The sequence below is a fragment of the Erpetoichthys calabaricus genome, chromosome 7, assembly GCF_900747795.2.
Source record: "Erpetoichthys calabaricus chromosome 7, fErpCal1.3, whole genome shotgun sequence".
In the NCBI taxonomy this organism is placed as follows: Eukaryota; Metazoa; Chordata; class Cladistia; order Polypteriformes; family Polypteridae; genus Erpetoichthys; species Erpetoichthys calabaricus.
This window is the reverse complement of record NC_041400.2, coordinates 142,355,778-142,378,799: the sequence shown is the minus strand read 5'-3', so window position 1 is coordinate 142,378,799 and position 23,022 is coordinate 142,355,778. Positions and strand designations below refer to the sequence as shown.

The 23,022-nt window shown below is 37.3% G+C and overlaps 1 protein-coding gene across 4 annotated transcripts in view; it reads left to right on the top strand.

Moving 5' to 3' along the window:
- The window catches only part of sgtb (small glutamine rich tetratricopeptide repeat co-chaperone beta), a 65,896-nt gene extending 44,898 nt beyond the window's left edge, over positions 1-20,998 (top strand). For all 4 annotated transcript variants that reach the window (XM_028805479.2, XM_051929699.1, XM_028805481.2 and 1 more), the window contains 4 exons: positions 2,805-2,842; positions 2,984-3,067; positions 5,143-5,262; positions 17,282-20,998. In XM_028805479.2, coding sequence (XP_028661312.1) covers positions 2,805-2,842; positions 2,984-3,067; positions 5,143-5,254 — 234 coding nt within the window. In that variant the 3' untranslated portion in view covers positions 5,255-5,262; positions 17,282-20,998. The remainder of the gene's footprint in view (positions 1-2,804; positions 2,843-2,983; positions 3,068-5,142; positions 5,263-17,281) is intronic.
- Positions 20,999-23,022: the final 2,024 nt, after the last annotated feature.

Below are 23,022 nucleotides of genomic sequence, written 5' to 3'. Positions count from 1 at the left end.
GCGCTCTCAATTGTGAAAAGTGATCTTTTTCTGTAATCTCTGCTAGTTTCTTTTTTTCTTTTTATTAATTTTAATTAAAAGCCAATAACAATTCATACAATCAAATAAAACTTAAAACCAAAATTCAACCCCAACCCAAAAGAAGAAATAAGAATTGAGCCATCCAACAAAGCAAATCCTTGAAGCAGCAAGGAAGGAAGAGTATCCTTTTCCCCAATACAGAAGATTATTCTAAAATATTATTGATTAAATCCTGCCATATTTAAAAAAAATGTACAGATCCTCTAAGTGTGAATTAGCTTTTTTCCAATTTCAGATAGTATAGGACATCAGTTACCCACTGACTTAAAGGTGGTGTGTTGGGTTTCTTCCAGTTAAGCAAGATAAGCCTACCTGCTAGTAGTGAGGTAAAGGCAAGTATGATTTGTTTGTTCTTCTCCACTTTAAGCCCATTTGGGAGTACACCAAACACAGCTATTAATAGGTTAGGAGTGATTGAGACACCAAGGCTATCTGATAGGCATTTAAAGATTTTTGTCCAAAACGATGTTAATTTGGTGCACACCCAGAATGTGGCCCAGTGAGGCTGGAGCTAGATTGCACACACTTGGAATCTTGCTCTGGAACCATTTTGGATAGTTTTAATCAAGATAAATACACTTGATAGAAAATTTTAAGTTGAATAATTCAGCACTTTGCACATATGGAGCTAGAGCATATTCTGTGCTTGGCTGCCTTCCACTCTGTGTTATTGTGATATTTCCCTCTACTTACCCTTTACCAATTTTCTTCATGGATAAGTGTACTTATCAGATTTGTTACCTGGTTGGTCTGCTGTCGCACCTTAAGATTAACACACAGGTCAGATCAGGTTAGGGAGCATGCACTGGTACAGTGCGTTGCCACACCCAGCACACGACAAACCTATCTTGGGATCCTGGTTGGCAACCACCCAGACAGACAAGCAGTCCAGTCCCACCCTCCGGAAATTACCCTCTATCTGCCACAGCCAATGAGGATCCTGCGAGCTGGATCACCCTTGGTAAATTGCGTCACACATACACATACACACATACATAGTTATACTCATACTCACAGACCCTAACCACAGAAGTACCGTATGAAAGACGTATACACATGCATGTTATTCCCTAGCACTTTACTCAACACAAGTATCGAATGAATAACACATGTATAGTCCACTTTTCCTAGACTCCAAGAGACTTACTTATCATAGGAATGAACAGCATGCGATGTCTTAGATGTATCTCAGACCTAAATATTACCTTTGGTCTCCAAGAATATATTCAGACATACAAAGGCTCAACATCCCTGGCTCTAGGTCATTTATCAACCAATGAATGTTTTACTTTAATGCATTGTTCATTATTGGATAGAGCTGTACATCTTCAGCTTGATAACCCATGCAGATCAGATCATATGGTACTTCCTACTGCTCCAGGTGCTCTAAAAAAATTACCTTATTATCTCAGTCACTCTAGATATGAAGACAAAATATAGAAAAGTAAAAACAATGTGTTTATTAAAGAGCAATAATACCAGTAGAGAAAAACATAAAAGAAAATGTGGATAGTAAAGTCTGGATTTATATATATAGTCTTATGAAAAAGTTAAAAGATGTCAAAGATGAATGTCCCAGGGTGGTTGTTTATGTTGATGAAGATGTTTATGAGATGCTTTAGCTGACGATCAGATGAAAGCGATCGCACATGGCTAGTGCCCTCTCCTGGCGTTGCTCTGTTCTCTTCTGATGTTGTTTTCAGACGAGGCATATTTATTGTAACATTTCCATGGGGGTTTCGCCACACGTGATTGTTACATACTCTTATTGGCCAGCTGTTAATATGATGGATGAATTTGATCAAACTCTTTAATCTGTTTTAGTAGTCCATTTCCCAGTCAATAAACTTTTTAAGAGCTTTCCTTCCCCAAGCTGTAAAATGAATTTAGTTCTGGTGCCCGTCTCATTACAGGTGATAAAACCATCAATACAGCTTGGGGCATCTCCTGAATTCCTGCTCAGTTCAAAGAGATGTTACAATGATTGATACTGGTACAATTCAGGAAAACAGATGCTTTGAGGTTAAAGATGACCATGCAAGTGTCCTGTATTTAAGTTATTCTTGTTTTGTCTTGAGCAAAATATAATGAAATATAAATACATTTGCAGATCTTGCACACCATAACACACTCTTTTTCTGAAATGTTAAGTGAAAGATCTTTTCCCTATTGCACCCTGGGATCTTTGAAAGGAAGGGACTTTAGAATGTTTTTATAAATAGTGGAGATGCTATCTAATCAATATTTCTTCTGAAATAGAATTAGGTGAAAGGTGAGGAAAAATGGGCAGGTTCAGTTTAGCAAAGTTTTTAGCTGAGGTGTAGTGGAAACTGCTGGTTTCTTCTCTTCTTGCATGTACAGGCTCCCCAGTTTTGAGGCAATTCTGTCAAAGTTTCAGGTAACATTGATGCACCTTTAAAATTAGAAGTCGACTGCTACAAGATGGTGGGTCAAATGATGTACCTGGCAGAAGCAAATATGGCATTTTTGGGTGCCAGTTTTAGTGCCTAGGAAGGTTTTTTTTTGCTTTCCTGTTTGTTTTGTTCTGTTTTCTTCCAGCAGAGTTTCCCTCTTGAATTCTACATTTTTATGCTAAACCAAAAACCTATTTTAAATAAATAATATTGCTTTCTGTAACTGCTCTAATTTTTTATCTCTCTTATAAAAATTAGATCACAAAAAAGTTTTTTCATAGTTGTGTTATTTCTGTGTTTTGTTTTCAGGCTGCAAGTGTAATGCAGAACCCTCAGGTGCAACAGCTGTAAGCTGAGTACATTTATTTTGTATGATATTAATGCCTGGCATGTCACTGCTATTCGCACAGGAATTATTATAGTTTATCTATTTTTTTTTAAACATTTCTTATAATTATTTAATATATTTTCCGTCTCCTTGAAAACAGAATGTCAGGAATGATGTCTAATGCAGTTGGTGGTCCTGCAGCTGGTGTAGGTGGCCTCACAGATCTTTCAAGTCTTATTGAAGCGTAAGTGAAAATAATTGTCGATCCATTTTCAGAACTCATTCCAGTCATAGACAGTCTGAAGCTATCCTGGAAGTATCTGGTTAAAAACAGAAATTGCTTCATTCTCACCTGTGCTCAGCTTAGTACCATTTTTTGGTCCTTACTTCCTACTCACATCTTGACTCTTAAATCACGTAATACTGGTAAAAAAAAAAAAACAAAACACAGATATCCGGTGTTTTTTGGTTTACGTTCAGGTTGTCTCTGAAGTGACCTCTGGGACCATGTTTAATAAAGGTCTGGGGCTACAGTCTGTAGTGTTCTTTGTAAAACTCCAAATATGTGGCACATTTGGATTTAGAATTTATAGTTAAACAGTGTGGTGCCACAAACTACTCATTATCCATGTTTCTTCTTATTTTTAAATCAGAATAACAGTATGGTTCTTTTTAGATATTGCTGCAAAAAGCAGCCTACTCTATAGCAGTTGCCTAATTCTGTTGTGGTCCCTGGCCTTCATTTCAGCTGAGTTCAAATAAAACCTTAATTGAGACATCCTGTGTCAAATGTTTGCTATTTTAGCACCCAGGCACAACATCTTATTCAAAATAAGTTTGTTTTTAAAATAAACTTATCAACTTTCTGAGTGCTTCTTCATCAGAATCTGTTCTACCAACCTATTATTTTAACTTGACAATCAAGTATTTCCCAAAAATTCAGAGAGATGATTATATTTGCTGCCTGGCACTTGATGGTTATGTTTGCTGCATGACCAGGAGTTTGTAAGTATTTCCAACGAAGACGTGGCAAACCTTAACTTATTTAGGCAACTTCTTTGTAGTGTAGGAGGTGGAAAAATGAGATTGTGTTGTGAACAATTAATTAGCTGTTTTTCATAGGTGGCACACAGTGTCTAGAAATTGTTCTTTTTTATATGCACAGGTACTGGCCCACAAAAAAGACACACCTCAGAATGGGGAAAATGTGAAAAATAGCCCTTAGCTTGATTTTTAATGTTGATTAAACTTGGAAAAAATGGATGTTAAGGCATTGATTACTGATAGTGCTAAAAGGTGGGGGCTAAGTGAAAGAGAGTTCAGCTGATGTCACAAGAATTCACTGCTCTTGCAGTACTTAGATCCAGTCTTTGTGTGCAAGGGCACTGGAATTCTGCTGTTCACTCCTGCTGTAAAAGACCTGTTTCTGTGGGTCTTTATGATCTAGACATCACAGTTTTGCAACTAGCCACCAGCAGTTACCACAGTGCTAAAGCCAAAACTTGGGCAGGTTGTGGTATGATTCGACAATAAATTAGATTATTTCTACTGTAAACTATAAACAAACAATCTCCATATTCATTACTGCCTGTTTCTAAAGTTACTGAGATCAGTTATATACATTATGTGTTTCAGTGATGGAAAAATTAATTTGTTTCCCTGTTCCAATCAAAAGTTGGATTTGTGCTAAGATGGGGTAATACAGCATCTTGTTTAGTAGTTCAGAAGGAGCAGATAAATTAAGTTTTGAAAAGCACTGGGCAGAGAGACTTCTCCTGGGACAGTAGGATACAGCAGTTGCAGAGCAAGATCCACAGTGATGAAGAAATTTCAGAGATTATATGGTTGGAAGAGGTGGGCAGTGTAAACCAATGGAGAAAGTTCAAAATTCTTGCAGAAATCCAACAAATTCATTAGAGAAGACTAATCAATAGGAATGCAGTAGTCACCATGGATAAGAACATTATTTGTGATTTGGAAAGCAGTTGGCAGAAGTGTGAATGAGATAATGATAGGAGAACAAGAAAGTTGGTTGAGTTGTAAAGATTTAAAGAGGTGGGAGAGAAGCATTTGTGAGATAATTTAACAAAAGCTTTCACTTGGCTAATAAAATGATACATAAAGAAACCATAGCCTTAACTTATTCAAGGTGAAACAATTTATACATGTGCATTTTTATTACTTATACCTTTTATAGATAGTCAATTTATCTATTATTTATGAAATGTGTGATGAAATGTAGTTTTTATGACAGTTTTGTGTAAGAATAATAGTATTGCATATAAAAACACATTTTTTTTACTGTCTGGTCTTTTGCAGTGGTCAGCAGTTTGCCCAACAGATTCAGCAACAGAATCCAGAACTGATAGAACAACTTAGAAATCATATCAGGAGCAGGTCTTTCAGTAACAGTGCCGAAGAGCACTCATGATTTACCCAGTAAGTTCTTGAGTATGTAATTATACAAAACATTATGAATACACTGAGTGTTTACAAAACAATTAACCATAGCCATTTAGAATGTTATATTCACTCATTTAGTTCTGAAGGCAGATGGTCTATCAAAGATAGAGATGGAGCTTTATATAGGTATTAATACCAGTAGATGCACCTTTTTATAAAATTAACACTTTTTACATCTAAACTAAATTTAAAAAAACATTGACAGTACTATCAGGCAGTTTCTGTATCACATCTTTCCCAGAAACCTCTTTACTCTCTGTTCTGTCAAAAAATAAGGACAGAATAACAAGGTCAGTTTTAAATTGTAAAGGACAGATTCAAATATTGAAGCTACATAAGACAGAACTTAAGGGATCTATGCAAACCTTAATAAACTGTAAGAGTTCTTTGACAAGCAGGCATATTTATTGTTGTACTTCACAACAGAGAACAGGAAAATCATGGAACCCTAGAGTGCCATTGCAAACCTCCCTGCTGTTATGAGCCACTAAGAATGCTACCTAAACACCAAATAAATCTACAAGCACAAGGATAAGTTGCGTCTCACCACTCCTTGTACCCTCTCCAAGTACATACATTTTCATTGTGAGCCATACTGTCACACACCTGCTGATGTGTGATCAACTATTCACATTCTTCTTCAGCATGTGTATCCTAAAGTGCTCATTGTCCATACACAATTCTTTGGCTCATCCATCCACATCTTGATATACACTTAAGGGTCCTTCTCACACATTCTTTTCCTCGCATTCACCTCCTACTGACAGAAATACCAGATTGACAGACTATTAGGTGACTGTGGCACTACTACATAAAGCATCTGCACCTCTAAATGGTGCTTTCCAGAAAGCTATGGGACAGATTCGATGCATCTAGAGAGTTCACTATCTATCAGGTAGCTAGCTCCACTGTGTCTGGAAGTAATTTAGTGTCTCGACTGCTAGAAGCTGACTCCTCCTATTTATAAGTGCATATATTATGTTATATTATGTATCTGTAAGTGTTTCAAGTGCTTAATCAAATATTATATTAATCAGATGCAACAGACTATTATAATTATGCAGTCAATACCAGTGTGATGCTCTGGGTCATTCCCAGTGGCTCTAGGGAGCCACTTGAACTGGCTGCATACTGCTACATACCTGAGGGATGAGCCTAGCAGATGAGGCCACATACAGCTAGACAAGGGGAAGGTGCATAAAGGTGCCAAAGTGCTTTTATTGAAACAATTTAAAACAAATCAGTGTCTAAAAGTGCAAATCGTCAATAAATAAATAAATGATCCATAAAAACAAGGTGAAAGTGAAGGTTAAAATCCTATAAATATCCATTAACACCAGAGGTTAAAACCAGAGACAGCCCACTGTTCCTTAAAACTTGCATGTCCCAATGCTGCCTTCTAAAAGTTGACGTTTTCTGATCTTACCCCGCATGGGATCTAGCAACTGAGGAGACATCCATACAACAGGTGCAGTCAACCATCCTATGTAGACTCCATTCCCTGCCGCCTTCCATCGGCTTGTGCAGGGTGCCCAGTCGAGCCACACACACTTCTCCTGCTGCTCACATTCAGCACTTGCGGGAGACACTGTCAATCAGGCCACTCCTGCTCCCTGGCATTCGTTCCAAAGGATCTCCCTTCCTTGAGCCTCAGGCTTCTCACCCTGAGGCTCCACTCTGGACCACCTGCTTCCTTTCTATCCTACATGGGCTCTCCATCTCTCTGTCTCTTGTCTGCACATTTTTTTTTTCCATTCCTTTTAACCTCCGTCTTTTCTTTCTCCACTCACTCAATCGATAGCTGGCTACTCTGTTTTCTTCCTTTTGTCCCTTTCTTCTGTTTCTACTGAGCTTGTTAGTTTTTTTCCTTCCCCTTTCTTGTGCTGGCTCTTCCTTATAAGCCTCCGTGGGCTCAGCATCTCAATCATGCACTGCAGGAAGCTGATAAAGCAACTGAGACAGACCTCACCCTCATGTGTAGGTGCGTCTCTCCCCAATTACTCCACCAACTCCCTGCAGTTGTGTGAGCATGTACACCCATGGAGATCGAGCCAACAATTTATTTATTTATTTAAAAATCGGCCGCCCTTTTCTGAACCATAGACCTGCTATACCCCAACCAAAAGTAAGCATCAACAGTACAGACAAAACATGTGCATATAGTGTAAGTAATGCAAACACCGTGGTACACATGCAGCAAGGCAGAGAAAGACAAAAATGATAACTGACCTTGTGTGGAGCTCCCTCAGTAGGTCCTGTTTAGGAATGTCTGTGCTCACAATTGTCTGCGTCATCCATGATGGGAAAAACTGGCCTGTGTGAATTAATCTGACATTGTTTGGCACCTTCTTTGCATCCAATACTAGCATAAGCCTTGTTTGTACAATTAACTACATTCTGTTGCTATGAATTTGTTGTTTTTCACTTGGGTGCATGCATATTCTAATATCTGTACTGTAATTTTTGGAAAAATTATGGTCTCTGCTGTGCAATTATGAATGATTTATATATTAATGACTTTGATTGTATGCACAAGCTTCTTCTGTATAATGTAATGTTGAGTTACTGCTGAATAACCAGCCTGGTCATAAAACTTTATCATAGTTCCTAGAAGTGTGCCTATCAAAATAAAATCTTGTTTAAAAAAAAAATCATTAATGAACAGGCATAGCAGTTTGATAGAAGTCTGAGCTAGACTGTCTTATATGTTAAGTTGGTCCTTACCTTACTTTTAGTTAAAACTCTACAGGCTATCTGCCATCTTGTAGATCTTCAAACACTATTCGTTGCCCTCCTTGTGACATTTAATCAAAATCCTGTTCCACATTTTGATTATACTCGATACAATTAAATTACTTGCCTTTTTTTTTGTCAATGACTCTGTTGTCGATCAAGAAAATGTGTTATTAACTACCAAATGAATTACTTTCCTTTTTCCCTACGTGGTTTAATGTTCTGTTACCATTCCATACTCCAATATTTGTATTCATTAAACCAAAAATCTCTTTTTCACATTATTTGAAATCATCCGGATATTCAATCAAGTAAGAATTTTATTGTACTGTATACACATGACAATAAACTTGACTTGAGATTCATCATTAATCTCATTGTCCATTTTGTGATAAACCTGTAGAACTATAAAAAATCTTGAGATACAGAAAATTACATACATTATTCAAACATAATCTGGAAAACGTATTTTCTTCAGTTGTTTTTACAATTTCAAAGAATATGTAGCCAAAGTTACTTAAGATTTTTTTTTCTCTAGAATTGCAAACTTAACCTGACCTGATCGTGCAGAGAAATTTAGGATTTCACTTTCTTAAAGCTTTAAACTCTTCTGCTTGAACTTAAAATTGAACAACACTTTTGTAGACAGGTTCTTCTGTTCTACCCTTCATACACGTCCTTTTCTTAAATGTCTACAATCAGTGTTGCATTACTTTGGACACTACTGTGATATAATACAAAATTTTCTAGATCACAATCTGGTATTTGCACATCACTTCCAAAAAAAGTATATTTGTATTATGGCTGCATAGCTACAACTGTTGTCAGTAAAAGGGGCTGATTGCAGCTTGCTGATATAAAACCATGTAATAATAATAACTAAAATCTGGAGTATGGAATTGGGGGAAGGGTTGTTGTGGTGCATGAATGGTAAATTGAACTTTATGGAAATGCAAATGTCTTGTTTATTGGTCTCACCAATTAACATAACAAAAAGGGAAGTGTATAATTTATGCTTAGAGTTTCTTCTTATCTTTTGCACACAATGGTGTTATATGAATTTTGCACAGGAAAGGAAAAAGTGAAACCACTTATAATTGGTTGATCCATAAAAAAATAATGTAAACAAGGCATCTGTCCCAGATGGAATTTCAAGGAGTATTTTAAAAACCTGTAGAAACCAATTAGCCTGACATCTTTAGTGTGATCTTTAATACTTCACTGAAAGAATCTTTTTTTCCTTTTCCACTTCAAAAGGACAATTTGTCCTTCGCCTAAGAAAACATAGTGAACTAAATGACTATAGACCAGTGACCCTCATTCCAATTGTGATGAAGTGCTTTGAGGGACTCGGACACATTAAACAGAATATTCCAGATAGCTGTGATTACCTGCATATCACTACAACTGGTCCACAGAGGAAGCCATATCCTTTTCATAACATCCTGGCACATGTGTATAATACAAACAGTTATGCCATGGTCCTGTTTATAGATTAAAGTGTAGCATTTGATACAGTTGAAACAGCAAAGCTAATGACATTACTATCATAAGCCTGATCACCAACACTGATGGAGCTGAAGTGGGCACAACACTTTTTCTTTCAAGTCAAAAAGGCTTACCAGAGCCTCCATTTCTTCAGACATTTGAGGTCAGCTTGCATTTCTCCATCTGTTCTCACGATTGTCTACTGATGCACAGTAGAGTCCATCTACATTGGCATGGCATCTGCTTGAATCACTAACATAAAACTCTACAGAGTGTAGTGAAGATGTCACGGAATATTACCTGTACTCAGCTTCCTTTTCTTTAGAACTTGTACAGCATTCTCTGCCTTAGAAATGCAAACAGGATAATGAAATACCTCACCCATCCCGCACAGCTGCTTTTCTTACTCCTCCCTTCTGGAAAATTGTACAGGGCCATTGGCATTCACACCAGTAGATTCAAGGATTGTTTCTATCCACAAATCGTAAGGTTACCATATGGTCAATCAAAAGAATTTAAATACTGCAAAATGACAGTGTGTATAAATATATAACTTAGAAATTCATAATGTATATAATTGTATACATGTGTTGCATGCTAAATATACGTTCTGTTTATTGTATTGTGTTTTTATCAACTGTCTTGAGGACACATGCAAGCATGAATTTATTGTACTATTCACAAATGACAATAAACTTGAATATAAATGACAGGAGGAATGTTCAAGAGTTCAGTTCACTGTTTTTCAACTAGATTTTAGTAACGAGCTTTTCTGTATATTTGCTCATTAAAGTCTGTCTATTTATTTCCTGGTCACGGAAATGTTTTCCCCGTTACGTGTTTGACTGTTAAAATAAAATACTGCACTTGTAGTTTGTTAAGTGACTAATATTGAGAAAAAATATTTAGTTTTGTCTAAAGAGTACCAATTGTTATGATTATTTTATGATCACTTCTTGAAGTTTTTACACTACCATAGATCTGAATTCAGCATTTTTCACCCGCTTAATGACCTGGGGCCTCATGTATAAACAGTGCATACGAACAGAAGAACGTTTCCATGTTAAAATCGCGATGTATAAAAGCTAAACTTGGCGTTAAGCCATGCACATTTCCACGGTAGCTCATACTCTGTCGTACGCAAGTTCTGCGCTTGGTTTTGCAGGCAGGCGGCACCCAGCATCAAAGCAGTGCTACTGTTCCTGTGTGGTTTCCCTTTCTTTTTCAGATCCACATCCTTGACGCGGCTTTATAAATACACTGAAATTAACCGCATATTGTTTATTAGTTTAACGCATCTGATTGTAATTAACCTGTAACAATATAATGGTCCACAGAATGGTCAAACTATTCTAAATACAATAGCTGCTTTAGCATTGTTACTCTCACTGCACCTTCTTCTTCTTCTTTCAGCTGCTCCCGTTAAGGGTTGCCACATAGGATCATCTTTTCCATAAACCTCTGACTGCACCACTCGGAATATTTATATCACTATATCTGAGTGTGAATTACAGCTGTACAGCAGCTGATCGTAAAGAGAATTATTGATATACGGCATCAAGCACACGCTGCCTCAGCCATTTGCTATTTGAACTGCTCTCATCCGACCAACGCTTCAGAGCCGTTCCTGTTTGGATCTCGCGGTTCACAAACAGTTTCATCCCAAGAACTAGACACGCACTCAATCAGTCCATCAAGTGCTCCTTGTAGAACTGTTTGTACTTGCAAGTTTACAGTGAGGTAATTGTACTTATGATACAGTTATAATATTGCACAACCTGAGCGCGTATTTACATATGATGACGATATAATTTTTAAGGTGAAATGCACCAAAATATATTTATTATACAGGGTGTCCCAAAAAGAATATAGGAGTTTCAAAGAGCTATATTTATTGAATTATACAAGCATATACAAAAACTTTTATATTCACGTGTTTCCCACATTGTCTATAAATGTTCTATGTGCCCCCCACGAGTAACTGTAACAATATCGAGGCGGTATTCAAACTCCTACCAAACTCTCTCTAACATATCAGGATTGACGCTCTGAATGGCAGCCGTTATCTTCAACTTCATTTCGTCCAAAGTTGTAGGCATTGGTGGTTGGAACACTAATCCTTTGACGTATCCCCAAAGGAAAAAGTCACATGGGGTGATATCTGGGGATCTTGGAGGCCAATGGTGGAGTGACAAATCTTGATTCCCAGATCTTCCTATCCAACATTGGGGATAGGTCTCATTTAGGAAATGCCACACTGGAAGAGACCAGTGAGGTGGTGCCCCATCCTGTTGAAAAATGAAATAGGCTGGTTCTTGATCTTCCAATTGAGGAAACAGCCAATGTTGCAGCATTTGCAGGTACACAGCCCCAGTTACTGTGGTTCCTTCAAAAAAGTAAGGACCGTAAACTTTCAACTTGGAAATTGCACAAAAAATGTTAGTCTTGGGAGAGTCTCGTTCTTGTTCGATAACTGCATGATGGTTTTCTTCACCCCAAATTTGTACATTATGACAATTTACCTTCCCACTAATGTGAAATGAAATGCCCGGTGCACAGTAACAACCGATTGAGTTCTGGTGAATTCGCGAACGCAAAAAGCTTTTTGTTGTGGCACAGCCATAACTGCAAACGTAACTAATCAAAACAACACACTGTTAGCTTTTTGATAAGCACTAGCGCCATCTACCATCAACGAAATGAAACTAGATTAATTCCTCAAGACGCCACTAGGTTGCTCTGCAGTCTCTGACGAATGAGTGCCAAGCTACAGCTCTTTAAAACTCCGATATTCTTTTTGGGACACCCTGTATTATACAGATAAAACTTTAACTTTAACTACACGGAACCGCAGCGTTAGCGAGCTTGAGCTTCATTCATGGTTTGTTCCTGCCTCACGCTGTATTCTTGCTGTGGCTGGCGTGACACTGGAAGGATAGATGGATAGAATAATTAAACATTCCGAATATATTTCAATGTTCCTTAAAAGTTTTGGAAGAATCGCCATTCTAAGCTTACAGATGGCTTAACGTCTATTACAGAGCTGATTGTGTGGCGATAGGGTGTTTGGAGGAAGATAAGTAAGGACAGGAATTGGGGGTTAGTACGTTTGAAAAAGACAGTACTTCTGTAATAAAGCATTTCATCGAAGGTCGCGCATGGTGCAGCAAGCATCTTGCATAAGACATGAACAAACACTGCGCCACCATGTTCAATAACATGCTTTAACTCTTATCATCATGAAAATGATATCGTGTATACTTCTCAGTATTTTAATTATTCAGAGAGCTGTAATATTACGAATGTAATGGTTTCTGTGTCCTGTCGGAGGAAGACAAGGCCCGGAAGCACGTAGTGATTCACACACATAGAGCACATAGAAGATCAAATACAAAACAAAGCATTTAATGTGCTACTTTAGTTATGATTGGATTTGAGAAACTAGTAAATTAAACGATTTTAAGATGAAGTTTATGATGTTCTACTTTAATGACAAAGTAAACTATGTGATTAAAGTGGAAATTTCGAGATTAAAGTTGACATTTCGTGCTTTTTTCACACTGTGTGCCTTTTTTTTTCCTCCGTACCACGACTCGCCTTTTCACGGCGACTTTGATATCTGACAACTTCTTTTTTATTTCGGGCACTGTGTGATTTTGTGAACTTGAGCTTTCGAGTTTCTCCGACATGCTATGTCACTCGATCAACTTCCTTTTGTTGTTTATACCACTGTTTAAACCAACAAATAGTACGTTTTTCTTTGCCTCCACTTTATATTCGCTGAAATTCTTCTATTTTTCCTTGTACTTTTGCCATTGCATTTTCACAGAACACTGAGCTTAAGGGCTATTTATATTGATTTGCATATTCAAAGAGGCGTAATTCTGGGAGGAGCTGGGGTGGGGGAGCAGGTGCGTGCATGTGCATTAATTTCCACGTTGACCGGGATTTATGTAGCGAAAGAACGTGGAAGTTGGCGAACGCACAGATTTATGCATCTGGATTTTTAAGTGCGTAAGTACATTTCCGCTTTTGTGCTTACGTCATGTTATAGTGCGAATTCTACGCACGCCGTTATGCATGAGGCCCCTGGTGGTTGGCACGTTCAAAGAGTGCTTAGCACTGCTGCCTCAGAGATCCAATTTCCTGTGTTTAAATTCTTTGCCTGGTCATTGTTAGTACAGAGTTTGTATATTCTCCCTGTGTCTGCTTGGATTTTCATCAAACACCTCCAATTGTAGAAGTTAACTGGTGATTTAAAATTGTCCCAGTGTGAAGGTGGTTGTATGCCTGAGTGAGCTCTTTGGTAGACTGGCACCATATCCGGGGTTGTTCCTGCCCTGCACCAAATACTATTGAAAGGGGCTTTATACCCTGTGACCATGAACTAGATTCAGAGGGTCTGACCATGTAATGTGTACTTAGCTATGCTCATATTTTTCCTGTACTTGTATTTCAGTCATATGCACAATTTTCTACATCATTTCAGGACATTTTCAAACACTTTCAGTCACTGACTTGTAAGGTGTACGTTTTTGCTGATACTGAAATTAAGATTGCACACATTCAGTAGGCCTGTTATTATGAATAAGTAAGGGAAAGCCTTTAAAGTACAGTATATATTTATTACTTCTTCATGGTTAATATTTCCAACACTTCTGTTTGGAATTGGGTGTTAACTTGGTTTTAACCTTCAGAGCCACCCTATATGGGTTTAAGTCTTGAGTCCAGTCATAGTTCATTAGGGGTTCTCCAGTTCACTTTGTTCTTGCATTATTGTTTCTCCCACATCAACCAAGGTGTGTGGGTTGGAATAACAGACAATCAAAATTGTACAGTGTGATTGTGGGCATGTAAATGGATAAGCCCTGTGATGGATTGACTCCCGATCCAGTGCTGGTTTCTGCCTTGCATCCAGTACTTCTGGGATATGCTCTAGCCCCATCATGTCCCTGAACTGGATTGAGAGGGTTAGAGAATGTGAAGTTATCTTGTATCCATATGGGCATAGTTTGAGATAAAGAGTATGTGTATTAAGTCAGATGAATGAAAAAACCCACAAGGATAAGACAATAGTTTTGAGAAGATAGATACCCCAAAACTGTTTTAATTCATCTAATGTTAGATGACGGAGTTTCACCCCATTTTGTCATGTCTGTGGCCCAGAATATTTGGTGCATGATGATATAATGCTTTTTATTGCCATGGTAATAGTAGTTAATTTTTTTCTGACACCAATGTAATATTATAGTGTTACTTTTATATACAGGTGCTGGTCATAAAATTAGAATATCATGACAAAGCTGATTTAGTTCAGTAATTCCATTCAAAAAGTGAAACTTGTATATTAGATTCATTCATTACACACAGACTGATGTATTTCAAATGTTTATTTCTTTTAATGTTGATGATTATAACTGACAACTAATGAAAGTCCCAAATTCAGTATCTCAGAAAGTTAGAATATTGTGAAAAGGTTCAATATTGAAGACACCTGGTGCCACACTCTAATCAGCTAATTAACTCAAAACACCTGCAAAAGCCTTTAAATGGTCTCTCAGTCTAGTTCTGTAGGCTACACAATCATGGGGAAGACTGCTGACTTGACAGTTGTCCAAAAGACGACCATTGACACCTTGCGCAAGGAGGGCAAAACACAAAAGGTCATTGCTAAAGAGGCTGGCTGTTCACAGAGCTCTGTGTCCAAGTACATTAATAGAGAGGCGAAGGGAAGGACAAGATGTGGTAGAAAAAAGTGTACAAGCAATAGGGATAACCGCACCCTGGAGAGGATTGTGAAACAAAACCCATTCAAAAATGTGGGGGAGATTCACAAAGAGTGGACTGCAGCTGGAGTCAGTGCTTCAAGAACCACCACACACAGACATATGTAAGACATGGGTTTCAGCTGTCGCATTCCTTGTGTCAAGCCACTCTTGAACAAGAGACAGCGTCAGAAGCATTTCGCCTGGGCTAAAGACAAAAAGGACTGGACTGCTGCTGAGTGGTCCAAAGTTATGTTCTCTGATGAAAGTAAATTTTGCATTTCCTTTGGAAATCAAGGTCCCAGAGTCTGGAGGAAGAGAGGAGAGGCACAGAATCCATGTTGCGTGAGGTCCAGTGTAAAGTTTCCACAGTCAGTGATGGTTTGGGGTGCCATGTCATCTGCTGGTGTTGGTCCATTGTGTTTTCTGTGGTCCAAGGTCAACGCAGCCGTCTACCAGGAAGTTTTAGAGCACTTCATGCTTCCTGCTGCTGACGAACTTTATGGAGATGCAGATTTCATTTTCCAACAGGATCTGGCACCTGCACACAGTGCCAAAGCTACCAGTACCTGGTTTAAGGACCATGGTATCCCTGTTCTTGATTGGCCAGCAAACTCGCCTGACCTTAACCCCATAGAAAATCAATGGGGTATTGTGAAGAGGAAGATGCAATACACCAGACCCAACAATTCAGAAGAGCTGAAGGCCACTATCAGAGCAACATGGGCTCTCATAACACCTGAGCAGTGCCACAGACTGATCAACTCCATGCCACACTGCATTGCTGCAGTAATCCAGGCCAAAGGAACCCCCAACTAAATATTGAGTGCTGTACATGCTCATACTTTTCATGTTCATACCTTTCAGTTGGCCAACATTTCTAAAAAATCCTTTTTTTGCATTGGTCTTAATTGATATTCTAATTTTCCGAGATACTGAATTTGGGACTTTCATTAGTTGTCAGTTATAATCATCAACATTAAAAGAAATAAACATTTGAAATACATCAGTCTGTGTGTAATGAATGAATCTAATATACAAGTTTCACTTTTTGAATGGAATTACTGAAATAAATCAACTTTGTCATGATATTCTAATTTTATGACCAGCACCTGTATTATTTAAATGCATAGTGTTATTGAACAGAACTCACAATAAAAAATTTTGTACTGTAAAAAAATCTATTTGAGTTACCTAGTAGATGGCACGTGCAACAGAAAATTCTTTGGGCACACAAACTTTGGAATGACTGAGTCTAGCAAGTTGAATCTTGCACAAATGGTTGCAAATCCATTTTAACTTCATAGTGGTGAGATACAAATATTCCCTTTGATCTGGTTATACATATGTAAATTATTTTGTGAAAAACAAAGATGGTTAATAGATAGCTCATAGGTGGTGTCCCTCTATTGATTGGCTTCTATGAGTTAACTCTTATTTAATAATGTGTTAAGAAAGGTGTCTGGAGATCTTCAATAAAATATGTTTACATAGCTTTTAATGTTAAGTCAGATCCTGATACAGAAGTGTTCCCTAGATGGAGTATAAATAATCAGTATGCTACCAGGAGCATGCAAACATGAACAGTATTTACAAGAGGAATTGAAGATTGGCTCATTAGTAGGGACATATTATGTCTGAAGTCTACAATTAAAAGACAGACACAAAATAGGAGATTTAAGCAAGAGACGCCCTTTTAGAAAGGGCACATGGTACCTTTTTAGCTACAGTGAGAGAGCTGGGTGGCTAGAATTGTTACCCTTTTTTACTTTCAGTGAAAAATACACAGTATATATTTGTGTCATCAGGCTGGTGTTGTGTTCAAAAACAGTGACAGTAATTGTCCCAAACTCTGTATACTTTGCAAATTAGTGGAGATTTTCATTTTAAGTAAGTCAGCAGTTGATGGCTGGTGATTATTTTTTTAATAGAAATATTCATGTAGGGTAGAAGTGAATATCTGGGGATGTGACCTAATTTCATTTCATGTTGCTTTTTTTCTTTTTCAGGAAGAGAAGCTGAAGATATTCTGAAATAATTGACCATTTCGTACTGTCATTTTCTAGAGGACACCACCATCAGTAGCAGTAGTGAAATGTGGGAATTGTTTTTATAAAGAAGCACATGTATATTATGGCAGACAGTATAAAATGGTAGCTTTTGCTAGAGGTTTGATCTCTTTGGATGGGTATATTGTATTCAGGGTAATGTAGTAAACCTATAATCAACAGAGAAGGCTGATGTCATCACATCATAATATGAAAACACATTTAACAATAGTTTTATATGTTTTTATATGTTCTAGGAATGAGTTCACTATTTGTGCTACTACCTACTCGATTACGTGTCTAGATGCCAGTTACTAACCCTGGTCAAGTTAAGTTCCTTTTGGAGAAATACAGTTAATACAAATGATCTCACGCTCATATCAAAATGGTACACTTTAACAATAATTATACAGGAACAACTTTCAATATGATAATAACTGTACATAATATCATTACAGTTTCAGGAAAGCTAGTTCTTAGTATTTGCATATGATGTACAAGGTATAGTACATAATGTGTAATTACACCATATCTATATTGTTATTACAATGTAATTAATGTACCTGTATTTTGATGTGAATTCTTAAATTCCTATATTGTTGTAGGAAATAAAAAATAATTCAATTATAAAAAAATAATTAAATTACAACATTATTAACTGTTTCACAATACTGTTACTTACAGTGTCTTACTATTGCATGAACTTCCAGACAATACTGAGGAGCAATTTAATGTTAGAAAAACTTGAGTGTGTATCAGAAGGCGCTGCCGGGGCTGACTCCAATCTTTGTCTAATAAAGCCTGGGAACCTCACTGCGTGCTCTTCACTATCCACTGGTAATTTTTTTTCTTCACAGTTGTTGTTTCTGGACGCCAAAATGTAAAAGTAATTAAATACTTAAAGTGTTATATTTTCCCATGACACATGCGTGAGAGTAAACTTTAGTTTCCTTGGTTCATTTATTATAGTAAATGACTTTGAAGTTGTTAGTTTTCAGGGGTGGAAAATTTTCCAGAATTTTTCTAAAAATATAATTTTTATCTAACAGTTACGTTGTCACTGCTGAAGTCTCCCATCCACAATGAGATTCTCTCCCAAAGCCAGGGGTGACAGTTTAGTCAAAGTGGCAATGACCCCCAGGTACTGCTGTATAACACAGGGATGAAAGAAAAGGAAAAGGAAAAAGTCAGAAATATCAATCCACATGTGTCAGAATGTTCTAGGCTAAAACAGCATGTCAGACACTGACGGGACGTCTCTAATATTGGGAGGTAGGTCAGTTCAGAGTTCTGGATGTCTTGCCCCTCTACAGTTGTTTTATTACAGTAATTAATTCTGTTTGGTTATAAACTGACATTCTTCTGCTATACATTAGTATGTAAGCACTTTATTTTTGTTTTGATTTAAGCTGAAAAATGCAGTTATTTCTGTTAAAATTTGGCAATGACTAATGGTTGTGTACTTATGATGAGCCTATCTGTTGTGTGTTGTTTTAGAGAAGTTTAAGAGTTGACATTATTGTTTATATATTTTTGAATTTTCACATAATAAAAGAACATCTTTTTCTAAATCTAGGGATGAACCATTTTCTGTCATACATTTGTTTACCTCCACTAAAATAGATAATGAAATAAATAATAGAGTTCTGTTTTATGGTTATGTACAGCTGAATGTTGTTAGTACTTAAGACTTACAAATCTTAATAGCAACATGTGGGAAAAATACTCCTGGTCAGTCATGCTTGTACAGTCCCCAGTCAGCCGATGCTTGAGTATTATTAACACAGTGCGTTCAGGCTTTTCTGGCCTACATCAGTTCCACCACTTGACTTGCTGTACTGCAGATTACAATGAAAAAGATACTAACAATTGATCTGTACTCTTAGAAGATGTTCACATTGACAGGTACTTTATAAAATAGCATTTTTTTTTGGTTATGCCCATATTGTATGTGTATGCATTAGTTTTTGGACATAAACCAATAAGTGAAGCTCTTGTTGGCCCATGTTATGAGCAAGTCTGTTCAGATACGGTTCATTTGTAGTGACCCTGCCTAGACCACATTCACCATCGGATGGGTATAACAAGTCAGCCATGAAGAGCTGGGGGTTAAAGGGACTTGAGGCCAAATAGGCTGGACCTGAGTAGTGAAAAAGGCTATCAGAGTGACCAAGTGAGTAAACTCCTAATTGGGCATGCAGGGTGGTAGAGCTGGGGATACTGAGGCTGGATTTTTAAGAATGGGACATACTTCAGAGCATTTCGGAAAGTAATTTTACACTTAAGGAACCATCACAAAAATGCTCATCAGTAATAAGTGTTATCTGAGAATTTTACAACCCAATGGGCTACGCTGCTGAATGTGAAAGTGGGCTATGTTGTGGACTGTCACTGCAAATCAAACACAATGGGTTGATGACATCAGATGTGAAAGGCTGAAGATACTGGAGACACAGAAAGGAATAGTAAATGTGTGTCTGCAGTCTGCCACAGAAAACAGGGCCATATGTCTTTGGAATGTTGAATTCTACATCCAGCAGGAGAAAATATGCCACGATTTTCACTGCTCTGACAGTGCTCAGTGTTGCAAAACATCTCTTGGTTTGTTAGGAGTGTCTAGAAACTCTTCAAAGAGAGCCACAAATCATTATTTTGATAAAGGATATTGAGCCTGTACTCAGCTTTTTGCTCTGGGACTTTCTTCAGAAAGTTCGATTCAATGACAGTAAACAGCGTACTTGAATGGAAGGTTTATTTTTACTCAAAATTAATTGTGCATCCTGGGCTAATCAACACCATTACAAGAATAAAGAAAAAATGCCTGTGATCACACTGTTCATCATCTGGATGTGAAGTTTAAATATGTAAACAAACGAACAAAAAAAAAAACACAATGATGGAATGAAACTGAAGCGCCATTCCCTGTCACATGCGGTTTTTTGATCCCTCAGAGCCTCAGGGTTTTTGAACCAGAAATCCATCTTGACAAATAACTCAGTGTAATTTACAGCTGTTTGGCTCATGCTAATTTGAATATTCCAAACATATCAAAATTACTTTCCTAACTGTGTTTGTTTTCATGAATAGCATATAACAGTGTTCCTTTTATAACAGGTTTTGTGTTAAATTAACAGCATATCCCATGCTTTATTAGGGAACAGACACAGCAAAACCTGCACACCTTGAAGTTTGCATTTGTTTTTTACTTTCTCAACCTTTTTATTTTCATTCTTCTACTCATCTTTAAATTGTAACTGTCAAATTTAAAGTGCAGGGGTTCAAATGCCATTTTCAGTCTGTTTGGTTTCTGTTAGTTTTCCATGTATCTGTGTGTCTTCCTTTATGTTCTGTGGGTGGTCCCCCATGAGGCCGGGTCCACCACTGTCAAGGGATTGCCCTCAGCCCAATAAAGGCAGGGACAACCCACAGTCCCTTGTGGTTCATTCCAGATGGTGTTGTGAGGTGGCATTACAAGTTTATTCTGTGCTTTTGGCAGTATTTTGGATGTTTTAAACCATTGTTTTTTTTGTCTTTGCCTCTTGGATTTTGTATTGGGAGTGAAGTTACTATTTGGATTGCCAATTTTGGAGACATTACCTCCTGTGCCTTTTGCCCCTTGCAGCTTATTTGTGTATTCAATAGCATTTTTGTACAATAAATGTTTTAATTTATAAAGCTTCTTTGTTGCCCTTTTTATGTGACTAGCACAGTGCTCTCCCTCTAGTGGGCATTTTGAGCAATTATTGAGACTTTCGTGCTTAGGAACTCTCAAGTTCATAACAAGAACAACTCTGGTGCCTTTAATTTTGGAAGAAAGATAAAATGTGTGGTAAGCCATTTATAGTTTTCTTCCATGTTATTTGACAACAGTTTGTAATTCCAGTGCATTCTTAGATTTCCCCGTTTCAACTGCCATATTGCCAAATTCATGCAATGCACTAACATTATAAGCAAGAAATTTTGGGCTGGCAAAATAGAGAAACAAAGATGATTTGTCTGATTTCAAGTATAATGTGCTCACTGACAGATAAAAAAATTGATTTTATTCTTCACTGATGGCACATTTCAGTAGTCAGTTTTCCATACTCCATAATATAAACAAGATCACATTAAGTATTATTAAAACACTGATTATCTTACCTGCGGTGGGTTGGCACCCTGCCCAGTGCCCTGTGTTGGCTGGGATTGGCCAGCAGACCCCCGTGACCCTGTGTTCGGATTCAGCGGGTTGGAAAATGGATGGATGAAAATCTTACTCTACCAAAGGTCATTTTGAAATAATTCACAATTAGTATATAGGGGTTAAAGGGCGACTTTCCATATGAACAAGACCCACTGTAAAATATGAGTAATTGCGTTCCAATCTCAAAAACACATAACTCGAGGTTACTTTGTAAGTAAGAAATGACAGCATTTTTCATGTTACCCACTTTTAAATATTTGTACAGAAAGTCAAGCTGTGGTTCAGATTTCAGACTTTGGTTCCTGTTCTTTTTTATTAATTCAATATTGTGTAATGCTACTTATTTTAAAAATATTAACAGTATGTTTGAAGAGAGAGCACAGTCCATAGACAGGTGAAAACACTGATTGTCAAAACTGCTTAATTTCTTGTGCTTTTATTTGGAATTTTGCGTGTACAAGAAAGATCCTAAAAATGTTTTTAATTCCTGCTTTCAGATAGATAGATAGATAGATAGATACTTTATTAATCCCAATGGGAAATTCACATGGTCACAGTTGGGGCCTGGCAGCTTGCATCATGGAACCATACTTGCATATTCATTTGTTTTCATTCAAAAGCAGTATTTCTAACAAAAGGAAAAACACAAAAACTGGATTTCCGTTAAGAGATTTCATTTTTCCTCTTAGTCTAAAATAGCAGCGGTCCAAGGACAAATTAAAGACAGTCCAGTTATTTAACTGATGTTATCTACACCATCCATTTGCATCCACATTTTCTTTTCTGCAAATCCTAGTTGAACAGCTTCACTCCTTGTACTTCTTTCAATATTATATGATTAGCTATTTTAAGTGCACAGTTGATGTTCTCAAATTTTATTGCACAGTGCCTTGTGGAAGTGACACATTCAATTTAGTATATAGTACAGTACAGACCACACACCTGCACCAATATGTGGAATAAGTGTGGCTAATGACATGCATTTTTGGACATTAAAGACAAGAAAAGAATGCATTCACAGAGTAGTTTTTTAACATTAGTTTATTTAGCAGATTTTAATCAAAATCCACATCAAAAAACATAAATACAAGGAATATATGCACAAAATCACTGATAAAGTGGCAAAATTATCCTCCTAGTGCAAGTCAAAATATATCAGATATTCATATGAAAAAACTAATTCAGAAGTACACTATTGACAATATGTACAGTTATCATGTGTATGATCAAATTTTGCATAAGACATCAATGTGCATTTTGGTAGGTTCAGCATGTTAAATCTGAGCATGAGGTTTTGGATTTTTCTGCAGCTAAAGCTGGATTTGCCTTTTTTAATGGCAGTCTGGAATCAATTCTAACACTGCAGGGCCAGGGCCGAGAAGCATTGTGCACTCCAACTCTCAATCTGCTTACACCAAGATTTGAATCCCAGGCAGTCAGAAGAGGATCTGAAATTGAGAATTTCATTCAAGATTATAAAAAGACAGACAAGCTGTTGCATTATGGAAGAGTATGATGG